Consider the following 25,812-nt stretch of genomic DNA (forward strand, 5'->3'; position numbering starts at 1 on the left):
GATTCGGCTGGTTGGTCGGGCTTCACATACGATCTTTTACGCTTCGGGTTATCATAATGGATCCGTTTTTCATCACAACTGATGATTCGGTGCAAAAATGATTTTGTTTTATAACGTTCATGCAGCATTTCAGACATGCAAAATCAACTTTCAAAGTCTTACAGCTTCAATTCGTATGGTACCCAATTCCCCGCTTCTTGCAATCGATTTGAAATTGCAGCTTGAGTAGCTCCCAATGATTGTTCAAGCTCTTGTTGAGTTTCGCAACAATCTTCATGGAGTAATGCCTCCAATTCTAGGTCTTCAACATTTTTTGACAGGTCTGGGCGATTAAAGAAGTAAAGCAAAATTTCCAGCATAAAGAATGATACTAAAAAATTTATACTTATTAAGTTAAATAAAACTCTTAATATATATTTCTGTGTTTATCGTGCTTGATGCCACAAATCATTAGCTTCTTTGGCCTCAACTGCAAATGACTTGCCACACAAGAAACTTCTTGGGGAATTTTGTATTAATCTTGAATGTTGCCTCGTCCATCAGCCACATACAAATTTCGAAAGAGTTGTTCGACTACTTATCAATATCTGTTAGACCTTTTTTTCTTGATCCAGGTTTTCTTTCAATGTTCATGTTTTCCTCATATTTTTTAATGGCTTTTGAAATAGTGTGAAGATGAACCTTCAAATCTTTTACTATTTTTTTGAAAGTCCATATTCGAAATTACCGTCACCGTTATTCTGAATATAAATAATTTACAATTATAAATTTTTCTTGTTAAAAATAACAATGTCCAACAAATTGAGACTTTTTGATTGGAACTGAATAGCGACTCTATAATTCTGAAAGAGTATGGTGAGTAGATCATTCTTGTAGAATAAACTTATGGTCCAGCAGGTCTGAATTTTTTTTACAATGGGTCAAATTTTAAATTTTATGGTCGAAGGGTGCATTACGCAAAATGTGTAAGTTAATGTCTGAGATAATTCTTATTGTCAGAGTTATATATTATGGAATTTTGTGAGGATCATTTTTGTGGAAGATGTTAGCCCTCTAGCGCCTCTCTTTAGGGGTAAATTTTACCGTTTTTCCGAGAAAATAAAAAACTCCTTTCAAAAAGGACATCTAAGGATTGAAATATTCTACAAAAATGTTTTCCGAAAAATTTCAGAGATGGTCGCTAAATAGACCAAAGTTGCAAGTAAAGCTCTTTGCGCTTAATTAGCAAAATTAACCGACACCTTGGGTCTCACATTTTTAAAAAAAAATCGCCAAAAATCTATTTATGATCCGAATGTGCTGATATTTTTAATAAATGTGAGACCCGAGGTGTAACGAGAGGCGCTAGAGGGCTAACATCTTCCACAAAATTGATCCTCACAAAATTCCATAATATATAACTCTGACAATAAGAATTATCAGAACAGCTGGACTAAAAGTTTATTACACAAAAATGATCTACTCAACATTTGCTTTCAGAATTATACACAGATAAAATTTTTCGGTTCTGTCAACAGAAAGTCATTTGACAAAGAAGAATTTCGGTTAAAGCAACCAAATTTTTGTTACCCCTTTTAAAATTTTATAGCCACAACTGTAGAATTCGGTTACTAAGATAGAATCATTCGATTGGCAACAAATTCGGTTGCTATCACGGATCTATTTTCTCTGTGTAGGGTCGCTATTCTGTTTCAAAAATGCTGTTGGACTGTGTAATTAAAGGAAACAAATTTAAAATGGTTTCTGTTTCTGATTTATGTCCTAAGTTTAATGAAATATACAATAATTTATTTTTAAAATAATAATTATCCATAAAATACGTTTACCGAAATAAGACAAATTAACGTTATCGTTACCTTTAAAGTGTTTCGAATCGTTACTCAAACTTGTATTGAACTAATGCTTATCTCTTATTTATTCAAACTCAATACCCTAACTACAATATAATTATTAGTACACGAAATTATTTACAAAATATAATAAATGTATTAAATTCTTTAGCATATTTCCACTACGTCTCTGTAATTTGCAATAAATAAAAACACGTCTATACGAATTAATGATCATTTTGACCTATTACATGTGAAAATAAAAAAAATATTGTCTTATCATCGTTTTGAAGTAGCTGTACAAATAAAAATTACGTTTTAATAAATAGGAAAAATTCTCAATGGATCATGACAATATCAGAAATACACAAAAATGCTGCAACATGTTGGAAAATATAAAATAGTACATGCTTTTTTTTGTTTTTTTTTTTTTTATTTTTTGAAAACAAATAAGAACAATTATAAAGAATTTTAAAGTTTATTTATAAATGTGTTTGAACATTTTTAAAAAAAACATCGCATTTTTTTTGTACGCAATTAATGACATGAAGAAAAGAGGAAAGATCGCATAATTATAAATAGCGCAAACATATTTTGATGCGAGTGATACGATGAAATTAGTGGTGGTAAATAATCGGTTCAGTTGAAGCAGTGTTTAGAGCTGAGGTGTACTTTTTATTAATATTTAATTTAATCTCAGTGTCATGAACTAGTTTAATCTCAGTGTCATGAACAATACTAAATTTTTACTACAATTTACTCTCCTAAATATAGCCACCATCAAAATAGATGATGAAATTGGACATAAATATGAACCTAAATGGTTATGTTAACTTTTGCGAGTGTAGTTCCATAATTGATACTACCTCCCATCTACCCTGAAAAATATTTAAATGACATAAGTTATTTAAAGTTTTAAGAAATTAACCAGTTCGGACCATAACTTATTCACGTCTATATATATTGAATATAACACTCAAACTTGTTAAATTAACAACCTTCCATTCTCGAATAGTACTTGATGCCAACTAAAGTTGCAGATGCCATCAACGCGGCCAACCCATACTTAAACCCGCTGAGGTTTTTAGAAAAGACTGCCTGCCATCCAGGGCTGGCTTTAAACAAATAAATTGATTTGTTTTTAAATTTGTACGGTGTATAAGTATGTCTTGAATTCGTAACAATGTCAGCTGGTTACGATGTTGCTGCCGTTTTCAAAATAGTTTAGTAGCTGACTACACAGCGACAATTGTTGCTAGCGGCATTTGTAGTCGTGTAGTCGGTAGCCTGCTCTAGTGAATGTTTTAATGCATAAATGGGAAAAACCATAAAATTTTGGCTGATTTTTTTTGAAAATTTAAATATTTAAATTGCAATAAAATATTAGTTTATGAATGTTTATAAATAAAATCTGACAGTTATATACATACATATGTATGTATGTATGAATATTTGGCTCCCCAAAGGTACTTTTTCGCATTTTTTCAAAAATTGTTTTTTTTGGTATTTTTACACTCAAAATATTATGTAGTTAAATCAACAGATAATTCATTATTAACAACTATAATTTGATTTAAAAAACGGACCGCCAACATTTCATTTGTATTGAAAAATTTGTTCAGTTATTTTTGAATGTTTATTTTTTAACTAACAATGTATGTAAGAATTACTGATTATTCATTTATTTTAACTGACACAAAATAAACTACAAAACAATAAAAATAACAGATTTTTATGTTACTTTAACTTACAAAAACCAAACTACAAAACATTTGAAACGAAGTTTTTTTTTAACTGTAAAAAAATTTATTTTCAATCTTATTTATGAATTACATACAATACAAGAGTCTTATTATAAAATGCATAAGTTAGGAGAGAATGTAAATAATTGTTCTTCATATGATTGCTCGTTCTCTTTTACATCCGGCCATAATATCTTGACCCATAGAGTTTCACAATCTATGGAAATCTAAAAATAAAAGGTATGGATTAATGTCTATAATTACACATTTATGTATGTATTAAGTAATTGCAGTATATGTATTGTAAATATTACCTATACTGTACCGCTAAAGTCCAGTTTCGGAAGAACATTTGGTTGCATAATTAACTATAATTGTGGCCAGTTGCTTAATTAGAAAATTGGAATTTACGGACCACGGAAGAATCATTTAGAAAGTAATTCCGAGTTGATAGTACATATTAGATAAATACTGGAACAAAATCAAAATACACGAGGGAACAAATCTGGAGAATAAGAACATGGTAAAAGTAAAAACTTACAATCACTGTTATTTATTATCCCAGGCGTTATACTACCACTTCAGATGATGTCTTGTACAATTCTTTAAAGAAACTTAATATACGTATCGCTCATTTGCTGCAACAACGTCATAACTCAAAATCCGGGCGTTTTGAACTGAGTAATAGTTTAGTTTTATCAGTTTTAACCCTTTGACGACGAAGAATTTTCAGCTGAAAATTTTTACAATTTTATTGCAGATTCTTACTCGGAAAGGCGACATTATTAGACTAAAGTGTTTTCAAAATTTAAAAAATATTACTCCTTCTACGAGAAAAATCATGGGACATATGTGTCCCATTCGTCGTCAAAGGTAAAAATTTGGGAACAAATGCTTTGAACAATTAAAAGCTTTTTTCGTTTCAAAAACTAGAGTACTGCTTTATTTACATTGCAAAACTAATAAAATCGAACAATGGCATAAGGTGTTCCCAAGCCTTAAGCGGTCAAAGAAATTTTAGTTAAACTTCAGAGGAAAAAGACAATCAAAAGCTTATACCGACCCTGATTGCATATACGGGCAGGTTTGTACCCAAAGATATTTTAGAAGAGTTTAATAATACAGTTTGAGAGTTCGACACACTAATAGAGTACATAATTCCCTAAACGAAACGTATTGTGAGCAGAAAGGTATAATATTTTCCATAAGTGAAGCAGAATTGAAAGCAATGAGTATCCACAAATTGGCAGAAATAAGATTGTAATCGTCTACGATGGAATATATTCAGTAAAGCAGACCTGGAAAATGTTATATTTCGATAACATTTCCAAGAATCCAATATTATTATATAAACTTATGATCAATCGAAGATCAGATTTTATGATCGTCAGTTTTTTGATGGCTGTAACTGGACATTATCAAACAAGATAGAATGGAGGAGTCAGGACAAAAAAACTGAATTGATAGTCGAACAAACACAATTTGTTTCGCATGTATAAAACAAAAGTGGTTTACTGGAACAGAAATTGTTTTGAATTTTATCACAAATAAGTTCGATTTTGATTTAGATTTTATGAACCATATACAGGATCTTATAATTTTAAATGAATATTTTGTGTTTTTTTTAATGTTTTTTACTGAATTGTTTGTGTTTTCATTGTTTATCAATTATAAAATATTAAATAAAATAAAAAAATTTGAAAGAAAAAACTCCTTTATTTTTACCTTTGACGACGAATGGGACACCGACTCAAAATGCGTTAGTCAATAAATTTACATAAGGCATTGTTACATCTAATACTAAAAGTTTATCCAACAGTATCAATTAGAACTCGAGATATAAGAAAACTAAAATTGTCCAAAGAAAATACGAATTTCTGACTTTGAGAAGCCAAACTTAAACAACATAACCTTAGTACTAACACCAAAGTACACATTTGTTTTTTATCGAACAACACCGCTTATATCAAAATCCAATGAAAATTGTGGCTGTAATGACTAGAGTTTGGGGTCCGGGAATTCCCGCCCGGGAAATAGGTTATTAGGCTGGTCATCTTCGTTGAGTGATATGCGGTGAAGAATTGCATGCAAATAACACTGTGCAACAAGAAAATCTTTCCCGAATGAGACCAACGGGAAATGAAAGTAGATAATTAGTATACCAAAATCTCCAAAGGGTTTTAAAAGTTAGCTTTTTTGAGTAAAAATGTTTCATATATATTTTATGAATAATCTATTGAAGTAAGTCAATATTTATATAAAGTAATTTTAGTTGAATGTTCTAGTCAAATGATCCCATTTTGATTACACAAACCAAGCTAGACTGCATTATTGCAAAGCTTGGACTTTCACAACGTAAGTCCGAAGAACTGGCTAGATTTTTAAATTCAAATAATCTCTTGGCCCCTGGAACCAAAATATCAGCCTACAGACATCGCCAAGCAACACCGCCAGAATGTTTTTTTTGCAAATAACGAGCAAACATCTGCTTACTGCAAGAATGTGGACAAACTAATGAGCCAAATTGACATTGGTTATAATGCGGCTGAGTGGAGACTTTTTATTGAAAGCTCCAAAACCAGTTTAAAAGCAGTGTTGCTCCATCAAACAAACTCAAAACCATCGGTACCAATTGCCTATAGTGTAGAAACGAAAGAGACGTATGACTCATTAAAAACTATTCTTCAAGAAGTAGACTACAATAAACATCAATGGAAAATATGCTGTGACTTGAAGGTGGTAGCAATTCTTCGGGGATTGCAATCTGGATACATTAAATACATGTGCTTTCTATGTGACTGGGACTCCAGATATAAGGGTGATCAATATGCAAATCATGAATGGAAGTTTAGGGAATTAAGCAAACATGCGAATGCCAACGTCATTGAAGATCCCCTGGTACCTCAAGACAAAGTTTTATTACCACCATTACATATAAAACTCGGTATAGTAAAAAGTTTTCTGAAAACTATGGTTAAGAGGGATGAAGTTTACACTACTTTAGCAAAAATTTTCCCCTGACTTACTGAAAGTAAATTAAAAGAAGGTAAAACAAAATAAGTATATTTTTCTTGATTAAAATATATATTTTTTTATAACTTTTCTTCCTTTAGGCGTTCAGGATTTGATAATATTTTAAATAAAAACGAATTGATTGCTTGGCAATCAATCAAAGAGGTTATTGGCGGGTTGTTGGGTAAAAAAAGGTCTGACAGCTATCAGAGATCTGTTAACGCAATGATGAATGCTTTTTCTAAAATAGGCGTTAATATGTCGCTCAAAATTCATTACCTACATCATCATCTAGACTACTTCGGTCAGCAACTAGCGACCGAATCAGATGAACAAGGTGAACAGTACCACCAAATTGCAATGCCATTTGAAATGAGGTAATTTTTAATATACATATATTCTTTTTTCCCAATACATTTTAATGCAAATTTTGCAGATATCGAGGAAAAAAGTCTCCCGATGCTGTATTAGCGGAAATTTGTTGGTGGAGCAAGAACTTGAATTACGATGATGAAGGAGAAGAAAACACAGGAAGTGAACTACAAAATTTGTCTACTTCAAATTCTGGTTCTACAGAGCATCCACCAGAGCAGAAAAGACCTCGAACTATATAATGTAGTTAATTTTTATATAAACTATGTAAAAAAAATACAAATTAAATTTTAAAAATTAAATATATATGAAACATTTTTACTCAAAAAAGCTGAACTTTAAAGGCGCATAACTTTAAAATACGAGCTAACTTTTTAAAACCCTTTGGGGGTTTTGGTCTACTGATGTTCTACTATCACTTCCCGTTGGTCTCATTCGGGAAAGATTTAATGACCCGAAATTTGATGCACAGTGTAACATATGAGCACCATCTATATAAGGAAATGAAAGTTCTCCCAGTTAAGCGAAAGTTCACCCATAAGGAACAAAACGGTTCCTTCTGTGATGTCATCGTAAGAGTCATCGGAGCTACAACATAATAGGGCTCCCTTCGAAGACCCAGAAAAGTACATGTCGCGGAAAACAAGAGTAATTCTGGTTTTACCGAGGATGAGATAAAGTAACAAGCTAAATACGTTCTGATCCTACTTAGACCGTACGGTGCACAATTTACGAATAGTTTGTTGTTAGGATCCTGGATCGTTTATTAGTTTTAAATCATTTAGCAATTATTTTAGACATCTGCATATAACAACAATTCGTATTAAATTCAATCGATAATAGGTATTTCTTCATTTACTATGGAATTATTTCATCATACTTTATACTCATGAATTCATTGTACACACTCGCAATATTATGACGTGTGTATATACTGAATCGATTAATCGATTACTTGAATAAAAAGTAACTAGAATATTGAGACAAACTGATAAGAAATTGCTGAAAATCAATAAAAACTTAATGGGAATTTATGTTAATGGAACAGTATACAAACGAATTGAGCCGTAAAGACAACGTTGCGAATTTAAACAGAAGTGTTAAATATTATTATTATTTATACATTAATTTCGATTATATATTTAATATATTGAAAGAAACACAATCAGGATAATGAGATTGTTAACATTGTGCACAGTATTGAGTGTGGTATTAGCAGTGTCCTTGGCTAGTCCCGTCAAAACACAAATCCGTGATGTGTCCGACTCGTATTCTTCCTCAGAAGAAAAGGAGGATATGAAAGTGAATACTATTGTGCAGGACAATAATGAAGAGGACAAGTCTGCCAGCTCCAGTGAAGAGCAGCCTAAGAAGAAAACCGTTGTAAAAGATGAGGCTAAAGATGATAGCAGCTCGGAAGAGGATGAAGACAAACCCAAGGAACATCATGTTATAGTGGTGGTTGATGATAATGAAATTTTGGATATTAAAAAGGCAGCTAGTAGAACCAAGAGATCTTTTGATATCGATAACACATCCCACACCAATAATCATCTTAAAGTTAGAGATGAAGGTTCTATTAAATACGATAAATATTTAAAATTGAAACGCCTAAGACGTGATCTAGAAGATGAAAAATATTCGCCACGTTACGGGCGCAGTGCTGATACTTCAGAAGAAAATTCCTCAGAAGAACAGAAAAAAGGTAATAAACTTGATGCCCAGCATCAGGAAGGACATCAACAAGGGGCTGGTCAAGAACAATCTGCAGCACCAGCCGAAGCACCTGTCGCTGCTCCAGCCGGTAAGCCTGATACAGCTCCTGCAGAGACCATACAGTTGGCTGAAAAACCTGAAACAGCTCCTGCCGAAGCTGATCCCAAGCCAGAGGAAGAACACACCAAAACAGAAAACGCTAGACGTAGAAGAAGTCTAGATGTATCCAGTGATGACAATCAATCTGAGCAGGAACAGGATGTTAATGAAGTTTTTATTTTCAGCAACGAAAATCAACAGTCTGCCGAAGAGAGCTTCAAAAGCGATAATTTAAAAAACAATGAGTATGTAGTATTAAACGACAATGATTTGGAAAAAACAGAAATGTCCATGGAAAAGAAAGCTTCAGAAGAAGATTACGCCCAGGGATGTGGTGGTAGCAATGGCAACCAAGACGAAGATTCAAATGAAAATTCTAACGAGGACAATGAAACCACATATAATGTTCGATAAATTATAGAATTAAACATTTAGAAAAACTATATTTATAATAAAAAGTAAAGTAAAATAAAAAATAATAAAAAAATTAAATAAATTATGGTGTTACAATTTTTTACAAATGTTTTTACAAATAAAATAAGCACGCTTTAAAATTGTAAGGCGTATTTAACGAGAATATATTTTAATATAAAAAATAAAATATTTATAAATAATACTTAGTTCTAGTTATTAAACCCATACGAAATGCTTTACTTGTGTTTTTTTCATTATCAAGGTTTTAACACATTTTTTCTTATCAGGGCTTTTTGTCGCTCATGCACACATTAAAATGTATGATGACTTTAATCATCTTCACTGTCAAAGTACATTTAATGAAATACAAAAAAATAACAAAGAGAAATAAAGAAAGTGTAACCTCTGAAAGTACAAGAACTGCATACATTTAAAAAAAAACCAAAGTAAACAGCTTTAGATTAAATTCAACTGATAAGAAACATTAGAAAAAATATTTGAAAAAATAAACATATTTAACAAACGTTGAATACTGCCGCCGCGCTGTCCATCACGTTGTTGATAAAACATCTTACTTTAGGCAGGTATTATTAAAATTTATATCACTGAATGTTCACTGCGAATGGGACACTCTCTGATCAGAACTGTAAAAGTATGATTCATTATACCCTACACCACCATAGTGGGGAGGGTATTATGCGTTTGTGATAATGTTTGTAATGCCAAAAAATATTAGTGTAACAACACCCACCTTAATGTATACTGATCGACTCAAAATCGTTTAAACGATGACCGTCCGTCTGGCTGGCTGTCCATGTAAAATTTGGCACAAAAAAAACGGCTGTCTGAAATCGGTAAGTTTTATATAGCCGCAAGTCATGTCAGTTAATTCTACGATGAGCAGTTCATGATTAGTCAAATCATAACGAGCATAAATCTCTTAAAAATTTTGGTATATGGGGCATTTCATGTAAAGTGAACCAACTTTTGAAATCGATGTCTTCCGATGTGTCCCAAATAGTTTAGATAGCTATTTCTTCAATATTTCGATAAAAATAATAAAAAAACACGTAAGAGAGCTATATTCGGCTGTGCCGAATCTTATATACCCTTCACCAAATTATACTTTAAAATAAATTTTTTTAAATATTTTTAGGTAAACAAAATTTAATTGTTTTTCAAATTTTTTTTTTTTTGAAATTGTTTTTTTAATTTTTTTTTAAAAAAAGTTTTCTTCCAAATTTTTTTAAAAAAAGTTTTTTTTCCAAATGTATGACAAAAAAAATTTTTTGATCGGGTTAAAAAATATTTTTCCCGATTTTGACCCATTGTAGGTCCAACTTACTATAGCCTTATCTACATCGTTGCAATGGACTTTGAAATATCTATCATTAGATGTCCATATTGTCTATATTAATCCAGATATAGATAAAAAATAGGTCAAAAATCGATGTTGTCCCAGTTTTTTGCTCATATCTCCGTTATTTATGGACCGATTTTGCTGATTTAAATAGCAAACTTCTCGAAAGCATATCTGACAGAATTATTGAAGATTTGGATCCCGAAGATATCTCGGATCTTCAGACAATTGATTTCAACAGACAGACGGACCAACAGACAGACGGACATGGCTTAATCGACTCCGCTATCTATAAGAATCCAGAATATATATACTTTATAGGGTCGAAAATGAAAAATGTAGAAATTACAAACGGAATGACATACTTATATATACCCTTGCCACTCATGGTGAAGGGTATAAAAATAAAATTTTTTTTGACTTTATTTTAAAAATAGGACTTTTTTTCTTAAAATAAAGCTTAGATATTTTTTTTTGAAGAATTCGCATCCCACTAAGCGACCAAAAGGGTCTTCAAGGAAAATATCTAAGCTTTTGTTTGAGCTTAAAAAAAATTTAAAAAAGGTCCATTTTGAAAAAAAGTTAAAAAAATTTTGATTTTGCAAAAAATTTCAAAAATTGTATGTTTTGAGTTAGGTTAGGTTAGGTTATAAAGGCAGCTAGTTATCAACCAGCTCACTTGGGTCCATGAAATTGGTCCCTTTGTGTTACCCTAAGGATCATGCTCAGGACCTCAAGAGATCCTTCACATGTCAGAACTGGGTTCAATGCCGAACCAACCTGACGCACGAATGAACGAATACATCCTCCTGACATCCAGAGTAGATAGATCCGCTAGTCCGTGCAAAAATGGACTACCTATTGTCGCAGTCCGCACCCCTGCTAAGGCAGGGCAAAGACAGAGGAGATGTTCAATCGTCTCATTCTCGTCTTCATCATGGCAACTTCTACAGAAGTCATTATATGGAGTATTCATTCTCCTAGCATGCTCACCTATCAAGCAATGCCCCGTGAGCACTGACATCAGAGCTCGTAGCCTAGCCCGAGGTAGCCCCGTGAGGGACATTGACCTATGATGGTCATAAACGGGCCAGGTGAGTCTCGATATCGTACAGTTTGTCAAGTTAGACCATCTGAGTTGAGCAGACTCAAATAATTTACGCTGTATGATTGACTTACAGCAAGACAGCGGTGAACCGACCAAGTTATCGATCTCGTCAATTTGTAGACGTGAGCCTCTTTTGGCCAGTTCATCCGCAATAGCATTGCCAGGTACACCAGAGTGACCAGGCACCCAGAATAGCTCCAGGTTAGAATGTCTCGCCATCTCATTAAGAGATACCCGGCATTCATGTACCAATCTGGATGTCGAGTAGACGCCAGATAGGGATTTGATAGCAGGCTTACTGTCGGTACAGATTCGGATATTCACACCAAATAGCCTATAGTACTTCATCCAGTGTACCGCCCTTTTGATCGCTGAAATCTCAGCTTGAATTACACTACATTGATCATGTAGCCTGAAACACACCCTCTTCTGAAGATGGGGAATATAAAAGCCTCCACCCACCCCATCCGCAGACTTAGAGCCATCTGTGTATATGACAAACGTGTCCATGGAAGAAGGAGACCCGCCCGTCAATGACACAGAGAAGCGTCTGTCAATAAAAGGTAAGGGAGTGCAGTAGTCAGTATTAACAGGGAGATAAGATATACTGCCCAAAATAGACGCATGGCCAGTACAACTAGACCTCCATGCTCCAACAGTACTTAACCTAACCGCCGAATTAATGGCCAATTGTTTTGCCAACAGATCAGCCGGTAGCCAGTGCATCATTACAAACAAAGCACGAGACGGAGTACTGCGCAGCGCACCCGTGATCATTAGTGCGGATATTCGCAGGATTCTCTCAATTATCCCACAGTAGGTGGATTTACTTAAAGCCTTCGACCAAACTAGTGCTCCATACATTAGTATGGGCTTAACCACCATATCGAAAAGCCATTTCGCATTCCTAGGGCTTATTCCCCAGGTACTCCCAATGGCCCTTCTGCAGGCATAGATAGCGACAGCCGCCTTGGACGCTCTCGCATGAATATTAAAGCTTCAGGATAGCTTAGAGTCTAGTATAATTCCCAGATACTTAGCACTGTCCGAGAGTTTAAGTGCCACACCGTTAAGGCGCGTGGAATGGGAACGGAGGGATTTTGTACCTTCTGGAGAACAGCACAAGCTCCGTTTTCCCAGGGTTCACACCGAGTCCACTTGCAGTGCTCCACTGCTGAGTGTACTAAGTGAAGTTTGCAGGCATTGTGATAATGTGTCCAAGTGTTTCCCAGAAACAGCTACGGCAACATCATCAGCATATGCAACAGTTTTGCACATCATGGAATCTAATTTCATGAGTAACATATTAATGGCAAGATTCCACAAGAGTGGAGATAAAACCCCTCCTTGTGGAGTGCCCCGGTTCGCTAATCTAAAAATAGTAGCAGTTCCCATAGAAGAGATAATGACTCTATTAGTCAGAAGTCTACCTATGAAGCAGATATAGATCTGGATATAGATTGATCTATATCCAGACCGCCTAGAGCCGAAAGGATCGTCTCTGGCGTCACATTGTTAAAGGCCCCCTCAATATCCAAGAAGGCCACCAATGCATATTCCTTATGCTCGAGTGATTTTTCTACGAACCCCACAAGCGAATGTAAAGCAGTCTCAACAGATCTACCCTTCATATAGGCATGTTGAGACAAGGATAGTCGGTTCGGGTTAATCGATGAACGAAGGTGTAGATCAATCAACCTTTCCATAGTTTTCAAGAGGAAACTAATAGGCCTAAAGTCCTTGGGTCTAGTATGAGATGCCTTCCCTCCCTTGGGAATGAAGGCCACAGTACATCTGGTCCAAAAGTTAAAAAAGTTCTGATTTCGAAAAAAAAATAAATAAAATAAATATTAAAATGTTTTTATTTTTTTTTAAATATTTTTTTTTCGAAAGATTGAAGAAAGAGCTATCTACACATTTTGCTAAGAACAATAGGTAATAAGTTACATGGATAAGGAAAAACACCTGCTTGGCCAAAATGACAAATCTAACTCAGAGAGTTCTCGAAAGATCTTGTTGAAAAATTGTCTCTGAGTTACTATCCAAAAGAACTAACCTTGGTGCGAATTTCATCCAGGTCGGAAGACATCGATTTCAAAAGTTGATTCACTTGACATGAAATGCCTCATATATATGTACATTTATTCGTTTTAATCGATTATTCTACATAAAAGAGTTCAATTATTCGAAATTGGTCATTTTTAAATTGTTTGAGTAATTATTCGTAAGAAATTATTCGATCATTACTCGAATGAATATACTAGTATCTACACAAACTTCGCTCCAAATAAGTTTTATATATAAGGCAGTAATGTTACCTAATTTTATTATGATCGATCCATAAATAATCATAGTTCCCATATAGATATTATACAAATAAAACAATAAAGTGAATGAGAATTACAGACACCCAAGCTTTGTTTGTAAAAATATCAATGCTTAAACAAAACACCAACATTCAATAAGATATCGGTCCATATAAAGCCCACTTCAGACAATCATATACGAAAATATGTAAATTATTGAAATCTTAAAAGAAAAATGGTTTTGTTAATTTTTTAAATCTTCCATCATCTTTATTCTAATTAAGCAATTGAATGGAAAAGTTATTTGCAATCCCTTTCCTTTTAAGCTTAAACGAATTCATTAAAATTTGAACTCAATTAGTTTTCAATATGAAACGAATGCATTCAAGAATTTTTAGTTCGTGATGAATTCCTTCAAATTTCAATTAATTTTATATTTTGGGCAAAATTAATGTATTTCAATTTTTGTAATTCATGGTGAGTTAAAAATCAAATATGAATCATTCATTTACAGCTCTGTCTCTGACTCACAATGGTTGTTGAGTTGTATATATACATATTTTATGTACAGTGTGCCGAAATATTAATTTTAGAGTTTGCATATATTTGTTAGCGAATTTTGACGAAACTTACGAGAAGTATTTCATAAGAACAGAAGTTTAAATTTTAGTTGATTAAATTAGAGTTGTAGTCAAAATAAGGCCAATTTTTTTAAAACATTTAAAAACATTGTCTGGTTGAAATTTTTGATAGATGAATTTAGAAAAAAATTTAATTCACTATTTTATGAACATGCTGCATTTTTGTCTGGTTATTTTGGTCTCAATGATAATTTCCATATTTGTTGATTCATATATCATATCTAAATCTTTAATAAATACAGTGAGTCATTAGTGAAAATATTTCAGCACTTTCTCCCATTCTCCATAGCAAATCGAAAGTTTTTTTTCCACTTTTGCATTTCCATTAATATTGCCTATTAGGGTATTCATTCGACTAATGATCGTTCGATTAATCGAATAATTTCTTACGAATAATTATTCGAACAATTTAAAAATGGCCATTTTCGAATAACGAATAATTCGAACAATTTTATGTAGAATAATCGAATAAAACGAATAAATGTTCATATACATTTAAATTTATTAAATTACTTAAAATTTTTCATAATTCCAAATTTAAATAAGTAATAATGACTCACAAGGGTCTTTCGATCACTGAAGATGAGTGTTACTGCAAAAAGTTACAATTCTAAAAACAAATCTTTCAACATTTTTAACTTAGGACTTGAACCAATTAAAATAAAAGGTACGGAATAAAATATTTGTTATTTAGCGAAATATTAGAAGAATTGCAATTAATAATCAAAATATTAAGTTAGATTAAAGTGGAGTTGAATGCGATGGAGAATGTGATTTTGAAACGGTCGTCGAAAGTGATATTGAGGATGACATTTATAATGATTACATTGAAATAGATGAAGACCATGATCTTAAAATATATGTATATAAGTGATGTTATTAACCGCGTGTTGCGAAATATTTAATAAATCGAATGATAAACACAAATATTGCAAACTAACATTTTGTTGCAAGAAAAGCATGGATTTCGTCTTATACATGATTTTGAACATCGTTGAACATCCTTGTCTAACATGGTAATAAGCTTTTTGCGTATTTGTAAATGCGTCAATAATGGACTGCCTGACTTCAAATTAGCCACGTTCACTAACAATGATATCAAACTTTGGACAGATTCCCTTTATTATGTAATTCCCCAAGACCACTTTATTAAGCAAAGATTCGGCAACGTTGATAGAGCTTGATGTATAATACAATTTGTTATAAATAATTTAGAAATAGTGAATAATTAATTTACTAAAGAATTAGTTACTCAATTTAAAACCCGAATTAATGAACGACATAACAAAGTTCTTAATGCGTTTATATTGTATTTGAATTCAGGATCATGTCCAACTAGCTCAAATTTTTTAAAGCATAACTCCAAAACGGAAACTAAAGGGTTTGCTGGTCAATTGTTTTGTAGATTGTTCGGAAGTTAATCTGATCAGAATATTTCTGTTGAAAATTTAATGATGGACTTTGTTTTCGAATGTTTTTTAACATTATCAATACTTGAATTGTTAACTTTAACGTTATTTTTTGTTTTTCTTTAACAATAAAATATTAGAAAACCGACATCAAAACTTCATTCTTTACTTTTTTAAAATAATTTAAATTATTCGAATAATTCGATTAATTTTAAACGTGTGATCGAATTATTCGAACAAGTTAAAACCGCTTATTCGAATTATTCGTTTTATTCGAACAAGAGAAAAATCGAATAAATCGAATACCCTATTGCCTATATAATTGTAAAATTTAATTTAAAAAAGAATATAGTTTTTCCAAAAAAATCTGCAAAATTTTTTAAAATAACAAATAATTTCCTCCACGCTGATATATATATTGTCTTTTCGTCAATCTCATTAATGGCTTCAAAATCAACAACATGCTGCCAATTAAGTTAACCTTGTCGTATTGAAATATTTGATTTGTCAATGCATTGCAGACTACAATTATTACTGTAGATACCTACATTTATAAAATTCCTATGGTGTATTAATTAACGTTCAATTAATTGCCGCTAGGGGAACTTTATTAAATTTTTGATTAAATGAGAATTATTGTTGTCAAATATTATCCCAATACCAAAATTTATAAGAGATTTATAGGCGTAAAAATGAGACTCAGAGGCAGCGCCATTAGGGTGGCCCTTAATTAACAAATGTGTACGTAATTGTTCTAGTGAGACATAAAAAACAGAAATTGGTCAAAAAATTTTAAAGTTATTGGCCCATAATCATAGTCAGAAATAAAGTATATTTTAGGAGAAATAAAGTCGTCTTTACTTAAGAGTGTACTTTAGATCTACCATAGACAAGATAAAATATACTTTTGACGTTAAAGTCGACTGTAAATATAAAACTGGCTGAAGCTCTTTTTAGCTCATTTAACAACAGCATCAGCTGTTCTTCACAAAGTAGAAAAGTTCGACAAAAAACAAAAATGTTTATGTTACAAGATATTGGCAGAGATTTTGCAATTATTGAACAGTTATCAATAAAATTAGAACCAAAATATCCTAATTATGATATTAATTTTATTTTTTCCATTTTTCCACAACAATTTGCTTTTTTTCTTTAGATTTCGCTGTTACTTTTATTTTTAAAACACACTTTAATATTGACTATAGTTGCAAAATAATTAAAAGCAGATTTTTATTTTTAAGTTGTTTCTAAAAACAACCGACTGTGTTTGACTATGATTATGGGCCATTAAAAATACGCCAGGACATTACCATATCTCAGGCAACTATAACAAGAAATGTAGGAACAAAATTAACATATTTTGATAAATATTAACATAAAAGCTCATTTTAACTTAAAATATATCCATATTTGCTTGTATATGAATTTTTGTCTTCGTAGGATACCGCTACCTAGTGGGCCTTATATGGGGGCTATGACCAATTATGGACCGATCACCATGAAATTAGGTCGTGTGATTTATGTCTATATGAAAGTTTATTATGTTGAATTTTGTGAGTATACCAAAATTTTTAAGCGATTTATGCACGTTAAAGTGATTTTCGGAAGCGGGTCTATATGGGAGCTATGACTAATTATGGACCGATCGTAACAAAATTTGGTGACATGAATTTTGTATAGGTATATAGAACTTATTTGGAGCGCAATTTGTGGAGATACATTTATAAATTACATTTATGACCGATAAAGTCCAATTTCGGAAGGACATTTGTATGGGGGCTAGGTGAAATAATGGACCGATTTCAGCCAGTTTCAATAGGCTTATCCCTTGGAAAAAATAATACGGGCGTTACAAACATCTGCACAAACGCGGTATAAATAGAGGGTAGGTGTTCCAAAATTCCAAAAAAAAGATTTTTTGCGGCACTCTAATGTACATATATTAATTCTAGGTTATAAAATAAATAAGTAATGCTTTTATATTTTTCTGGCTAAAAGGTAAAGTCTTCCGATATAAACCTATCAAAAGTTTTTTTTGGGAATTGTAGGATTCTCCATAGCAAATTTCGCGAATCACGCCTTGAGGAAAATCGGGAAAGGGCATCTAATCTAGAGCCGCAGAAACGGAAAGAGAACGCGAATCACGGCTACAACAAATGTGTCGCAGTGCATCTCCATCGAGAGCTGCAGATACACCCCACCAGCATATCGAAAGACTAGAAGCCAATCGCTCCCGATTGGCTGAATCAAATGAAAGAATCGCTCAATCAAGAGAAAGAATCGTTAGAACGGTGAAGTTGTTCTGCCACCAATTACTGAGCTGCTTCTAAGTTAAATTTCAGGCGCCACTCCGACTTTCAGGCACTTCCTTCAAAATATCCGAAACTCAAGTACAACTCATGCTTTCAAATGACTTCCGAACATGCGTATGCATTTGTTGCAAGACCCTTCTGCCGAAACATTCAATTGAAAAATTCAGATTGATCCCGCCAGTCAGAGCTTTAGTTTTGTCCGACACGGTATATTAAAATCAAGATCGAGATGAAATATAAAACAGATGTTTTCTAAGGGTCAAGGTATAGTAAAATTTTGAAACTTGAATTTTCCATTTCGTATAACTCGCAATAAAATATTCGGAATCAGATAAATAAAAAGCGTGGAAATTGGGTCAAAATAAAGAACATCAGAACTTAATTTAGGGTGTGGTTTCTTGAGCAAAGTTTCCTATTTTGATCCCTAGAGTACGATTTTCCTTGTCACTTGAGCGATTTTTAAATCGACACGCCCTAGTGTATACAAATATATATATAAAGAATTTTAATAAATATTTTACAATTTTCTTTTTTACTGCACTGTAAAAGACAAACTTTTCTGGAAGCTTTTTTTTCGCATTGTTTTGATTTAAAAAGTTTATTGACTTTTTGAGGAAATACATGTTTGATTTTAAAAACATACACTGAACACAAGTATTTGCTGTGGAATTTATTTAGGAAAAATCTATGTATTTTTGTGCTTTATTTTCTATTTTCTTTTGTATTGTTTAATTGTCTGGCAAAACAAAAGAACTTCGTTTAAGTGGACTAATAATACATGTTGGCTAATGTAGAGTGTATAAGGAAAACAGCAAAATAAAGGCAGACATTTAGACCATTAGGAAATTGAGAGAAAAGTAAATCGGTTACCAGAAAAATTATTGGTTTTAATTAGATTAAAATATAAAAGTTTAATAGGACTATCTTGTAGAAAACCTTATAATTTTTCAATACAGTAACGCTGGGGTATAAAAGTATAAGTTGTACTTGTAAAGTATTAGAAATGGATTCGAATCCTGTTGATATTCCAACCTTTTTAGATATCAAAGTTGATATAAAAAGCAACACAAATAAATTAAGCCATTTTTATAATTCGATATATTATTGATAAACGATCCAATCACTATTTAAAATTTTGTATATTTCATTTCCTATTGGGTATTCTAGATTAAACAAAACAAACAACTCACACACATTAATTTCCACACGGAGTGTAAACAAACCAATAAATAGACCTATCCCAAAATAACTTAAATTGACCCAAAATAGCATCTCTTGACACACGCTAAAAGCAGATGGATGCCAACGAGTGATGAAAACACGCAGCAGAAATTAAGAAATTTACAAAAATACTTACGAAAGAAGCTACTTAAAAAACCATTACTGCAACAAAAACTATAAAAAAAACTATTTTTTCAGACTATAGAGAGAAACAACTAAAAGAACGAACAAAATTTCGAATAGACCACAAAGGAATGAAATTGTAACTTTAAAAATAATCAGTCGCCAAATTGCAGTGTAATATAGAAAACGTGAAAATCAAATCAAAGTTGTAACGGGAAATTTAAGTGTTGGAATAGAAAATTTAAAATAGCAGTGAAATAAAATTAATAAAAATAATTTAATAATTTAATTAATAAATTAAAAATAATAATGTAAGAATATTTAATTAAAAATCAATTATCTGTAATTAATTTTTTAAAATAAAAAAATATAAATTTTATTGAATTTTGCTATTACGTAATTTGGAAATTTTAAAACCTTTTTTCCAACTAAATAAATCTTATGGTTCAAATTGTGTTTTCATTTTTAATAAATTATAAATATAAACAAACCGGCTTGTAATAAAACGTGCAAACGTATTTTGTTCATAATTTTGTACTAAAATAATAAAGAAATTGTTTTAACAATTTTTATCTCATAACAAAAATTATTTATTTAATGAAATAATATGAAAAGAGTGAAACAAATTAAGAGAGCTATTGTTTAAAAGCTCTTTTATGCTAACTAATGCTCTTTATTAATGTGAAGGGTGTAGCTAATGAGCGATTTTTCTGAAAATAATTTGAATAAAATTAATTATTTTAAAAACTACTGCGGCAAATATTTATATGAATCTAGATTTGTTTCCGATAAATGGTAAATGGGCAACAAAATCGAAAAAATTTTAGAGCTATTTTAAACCACTACACAATTTATGATGTGGTTCCAGTAGTGGTCCAAATTTTAAATTCTATGGAGAGGTTTATTTTAAAAAAAATTTTAAGTAAATTTTCCACATACAATTTCGAATAAATTCGAAAAGAATCCATCGATGTTTATTACCGATATCTCATTTTGTTCCTGTCGTTTTGCGATAAAGCAATAAATATCAAAATTTGCGTTTTCTATTTTTCATGATTTTTTTAAAACAACAAAATTTCCTATTTTCACGTAAAAATATATTTTTTGCTTTAATTTATTACACTATACACCACCAAAAAAAATTATGAGCTCCGACCAATAAATTTTGATAGAGGAGACCAAAAAAAAAAAGACACGTGTATCGGCGTTTTGAAAGTTTACATCTGAATTTCATTTGAAGGCGGGTTAAAGTTTCCCAACTCTGGCACATTCTTATTGTTAATCTTCATAAGAAACCATATGATTCTTACATTTTAGGTATAAAATGTGTTCAGCAAAGTTATGTAAAATGTTACGGAGAATATTTTTGTAGAATATGTTAACCCTCTAAATTCTCAATTCATGGGTCTTTTTTGTCCTTCTTTCAAAAAAGTGCAAAAACCACCATTAAAACAAGGATCTAAGGGGTTAAACTGTTCTGCAAAAAAATTATACGTGAAATTTTACAATAAGTCCCTGAATACATCAAAACGGAAAATTCAACCAGAAAGTCAGAAAAAAGACATAACAAAAGAGAGCTTACGGTTAATTTCGCATTTATTAAGAATTTTATTTTAAAGAACATTTTAGGTATAAAATGTATTCAGTAGGTTTATGTACACCATTAAAACATGGATTTAAGGGGTTAAAATGTTTATTTTAAGTACCCCAAAAATTTAACATGCGCACCCATTGAAGAACGCTTATAGCTGAAATGTGCGTATGGTAATGAAGTGGAATTGCATAGAGCTAAAAAAAATGTAAATAATGAAGACTTCCTATCCAAATTCTTAATAAATACGAAATTAACCGTAATCTCTCATTTGTTGTGTCTCATTTCTAACTTTCTGAATTTTCCGTTTTGGTGTATTTAATTACTTATAGTAAAATTTCAGGGATAATATTTTTTCGGAACATTTTAACTCCTTAAATCCATGTTAAATTTTTGGGGTACTTTAAAATGAAATTCTTAATAAATGCGAAATTAACCCTAAGCTCTCTTTTGTTGTCTTATTTCTGACTTTCTGGTTGAATTTTCCGTGTTGGTGTATTCAGGGACATATAGTCAAATTTCGCGGACAATATTTTTGCGGAACATTTTAACCCTTTAAATACCTGTTTTAATGGTATTTAACCCTCTAAATGCCTTGGGGATTTAGAGGGTTAACATATTATACAAAAATGTTCTTCGTAACATTCTACATAAATTTGCTAATACATTTTATCTTTAAAATAGAATTCTTAATAAATGCGAAATTAACCCTAAGCTCTCTTTTGTTATGTCTTTTTTCTGACTTTCTGGTTGAATTTTCCGTTTTGATGTATTCAGGGACTTATAGTAAAACTTCACGTATAATTTTTTTGCAGAACAGTTTAACCCTTTAAATCCCTGTTTTAATGGTGGTTTTTGCACTTTTTTAAAAGAAGGACAAAAAAGACCTATGAATTGAGGATTTAGAGGGTTAACATATTCTACAAAAATATTCTCCGTAACATTTTACATAACTTTGCTGAACACATTTTATACCTAAAATGTAAGAATCATATGGTTTTTTATGAAGATTAACATTAAGAATGTGCCAGAGTTGGGAAACTTTAACCCGCCCTCAAATGAAATGCAGATGTAAACTTTCAAAACGCCGATACACGTATCTTTTTTTTTTGTCTCCTCTATCAACATGTATTGGTCGGACCTTGTAATTTTGGAAAAAATTTGATTTTGTTGTATAGTGTTATTATAACTCCGAAACTACTGCGCCGATTAAAACGCAATATGTATGTGAAAATTTTTATGTAGCCCGAGAAAAATGTTTTCAAAATTTAATTATTCGAAAGAAGATCATTATCTACTCAATTTTATGTACATATATCAAACAACAATTTTGTGAAAATGAGCGAATTCACTTAATTGTGAATAAATGTGAAACGGATCAATCGGTTTTTATGGTCGATATCTCATTTTGTTTCTATTACATGTGGCTTTGCGATAAAGCAATAAATCTGATCAATTTGTATCGTTTTCGATTTTTCATGATTTTATTAAAACAAAAAAAATTGCTATTTTCATGTAAAAAATATATTTTTTGCTTCAATTTGGTATTATAACTCCGAAACTACTGAGCCGATTGAAACGCAATATATATCGGAAAATTTGTACATAACATGAGGAAAATGTTTTCAAAACTCAATCATTCGAAAGAAGAACATTAACTACTCAATTTTATGTATATCAAACAAAAAACTAAAATTTTTGTGAAAATGAGCGAATTTACTTAATTGTGAATAAATTCGAGTGGAATCTATGGATTTTCATGACCGATATCTCATTTTGTTGCTATTATATTTGGCTTTGCGATAAAGCAATAAATCTTAACAATTTCTACCGCTTTTGATTTTTCATGATTTTTTTAAAAAAAATTTAAAAAAAAAAAATTATATTTTCACATAAAAAATATATTTTTTGCTTCAATTTGATATTATAACTCCGATAATACTGAGCCGATTGAAACGTAATATATAAACGAGTTAAATGTTATGTAAACCTAAAATTTACCAAGTTTATTTTAATAACATCGCACTAAGCCTTTTTGAGTTAGTCAAGCCTTTATTTGCTGTTGACCTGTGTAATAACTTACAAGTTCAACCGATTTACAATGCAACTTTGATAAGGTATAGAATCTAAAGTGGCAATTGTTTACGAACTTTAGACTAGATATATATGTATATAAAGCAAGCAGTTGTATTTTCATATATTTTTTTGAAATTTGATTTCAAATCTTCAAAATTTTAACATATAATAGTCAATGAAGAGTTTTACTACGGAATGAAAGATAGTAAAACAAAACATGACATAAACCTTTGTCTACACCAGGAATCACGATTTTCGAGGTCACAAAAATCTTACATCTCTCAGAAGCACTATCTGGTCCGTAGTGAGTTGTCGTTCGCTAGCATTTTGTAATTAGAATTGCAAATGAACTTTTTGCAAAAGTGCAAAATTTGTGCGACGTGTTTCATGAATCCACCTTTTTAAATTTTGTGCAGTTTTAAACAGTCAAATAGAAATTGACTGTTCAAAATTGTTAATTCGAAAAATCGCTCAATTTCTACATTCTTTTTCAATACTCTTTAACTAGCGATTGCATACAAAAAAATAATCTCTTTAATTATTCAACATACTAAATAAAAGAGCTGTGAACATAAAACAACAACAAAAATATTAACAATTCACCTGCAAAATGCCAGAACCAAGTTTTCTTACACTCTACTCGTTAACACCGGAACCACCGAAAAAATCACCCATCATTAAATTGTCATGTGGCATCGGTGATACCGATGGTTTTCCTGCGTTTGATGTTGATTCTGATCAATACGCCACCAAAGATGACTCAACATGGGGTTTCCTCATTACGGGTGGCGCTGAATTTCATATGCCACTAACCGTATTTCAGGTGAGTAAACATTAATACATAGATAAACATTTGAATTCATGCTAATATTATACATACACTTTAGGGTGGCCACTATTTTGCATTTTTCGATGATCTCAAGTTGTAAAATTTTTCTCAGTCATCTTAAAACCAAATACTGAACATTTTAAGCAAAATCTGATTTAGAGATTTGACATTTATTTTTAAAATCCAAGTCTAATAAAATTACGGTTTTTGTATTTCATGTTTAAATATAAAATATTAACATTCGATATTTTGATACATCTTGATATCAAAATAATACCATACAATTTCAAGCAAATCCCAAATTGTACATTTTTATATTTTTTTTAAACGGATTTACTAAATGTGGATTAAATATGCAATTTTATCGGATGTGCCTATTGGTATAGGGATATATTTGAAATTGGCGGACTTCTTTGCCTATTTTTGCTTCTTTGTATTAATAATTTACGATTTTGTGATTTTAAATTTCTTGCATATTGTTAGCCCTTTCCTATCTGTTGTCAAAATTGTCCAATACATCAAAGTTGTAACTCAGTAATAAAAATAGAGTTGAAAATATTAACTAGGTGCAATTTATTAGTTATGATCAGGGAACGTAAATAACAGAATCAATGGTCACCTTAAAATAACGATCTCAACTCAGTTATTTTTCAACGAAAAAATAAGAGTTCGGTTGAAACTCTTAAAAATGGAGTTTTAATTAGCCGTCATGAAATAAAACTCATTTGAGGAGTTTTATTTTTCCCGTCAAAAAATAAAACTCGTTTAAGGAGTTTTATTTTCCCATCAGAAAATAAAACTCATTTCGTTTAGTTTCTTCTTCCGCATCTTTTTTATTGATTCTATCTGATATAATGTGTGTAGTAATTTAGTTGTTTAATTTAACGAACATAATTTGTTCAAATTTTCTGCGGAAAGATTTGAACGCAGCTCGCTCAATACCAATTCAAGATCGGAGAATACTCTTTCCAAGTTTACCTGAGTTTCAGAAACACAGAGTTTTTGACTATTTATATTACGTAAGGGCGGATAATGTAATTTTTTTCTCTCCCAGAACTCAAAAAGAGATTTATGAATCGTTCACAGAAAAAATTATATTTCAATTCAAACATTTATCCCATATTGAACTGGTTTCAATTATTTCATAATAAAATCAAGTATTCATTTGCTCAAAAACAAAATTTCTTGATATTTTCTATTGAATTCGATTATTTTGACAATTGAATATACAATTTTCGTTATTGGTTGAATTTCAAATACAAAAATTATTGAATAGATAATTTTTGTAATTGAAACACAAAAAATAACAAAATTATGAAATAATTGAAACCAGTTCAATATGTGACAAATATTTGAATTGAAACGGTTTAAAAAATAGTTTTTTCTGTGTTAATGGCCTTGAAATTATTGATTTTACAGGAAGCTTTTTTTCATCCTCATTATCATTTTCTTCGTTTTCTTTTTGACGAAGATGGAAAAACATCAGGTGAGGATTGTAAAGCTTCCTTGATTATCGGCAGTCTATCATGGTTTTGGTTATTATTCACCTACAAAGAGAAAAACAAATAAAACGGATTTTTAGAAAAAAATGATAAAATATTTATTATAACTTACTTGCTTCCCCAATTGCTAAATCGGAACAATCACTTATT

At 31.3% G+C, this 25,812-nt stretch overlaps 1 protein-coding gene across 1 annotated transcript in view; it reads left to right on the forward strand.

Moving 5' to 3' along the window:
• Positions 1 to 19,740: 19,740 nt before the first annotated feature.
• LOC135961058 (PDZ and LIM domain protein 7-like) overlaps positions 19,741 to 25,812 on the forward strand; it is a 35,226-nt gene continuing 29,154 nt past the window's right edge. Inside the window, exons 1-2 of the mRNA XM_065512525.1 lie at positions 19,741 to 19,975; positions 23,840 to 24,154. Of these exons, the coding sequence (XP_065368597.1) occupies positions 23,942 to 24,154 (213 nt within the window). The 5' untranslated portion in view covers positions 19,741 to 19,975; positions 23,840 to 23,941. The remainder of the gene's footprint in view (positions 19,976 to 23,839; positions 24,155 to 25,812) is intronic.

Source organism: Calliphora vicina, chromosome 5, assembly GCF_958450345.1.
Source record: "Calliphora vicina chromosome 5, idCalVici1.1, whole genome shotgun sequence".
Lineage (NCBI taxonomy): Eukaryota > Metazoa > Arthropoda > Insecta > Diptera > Calliphoridae > Calliphora > Calliphora vicina.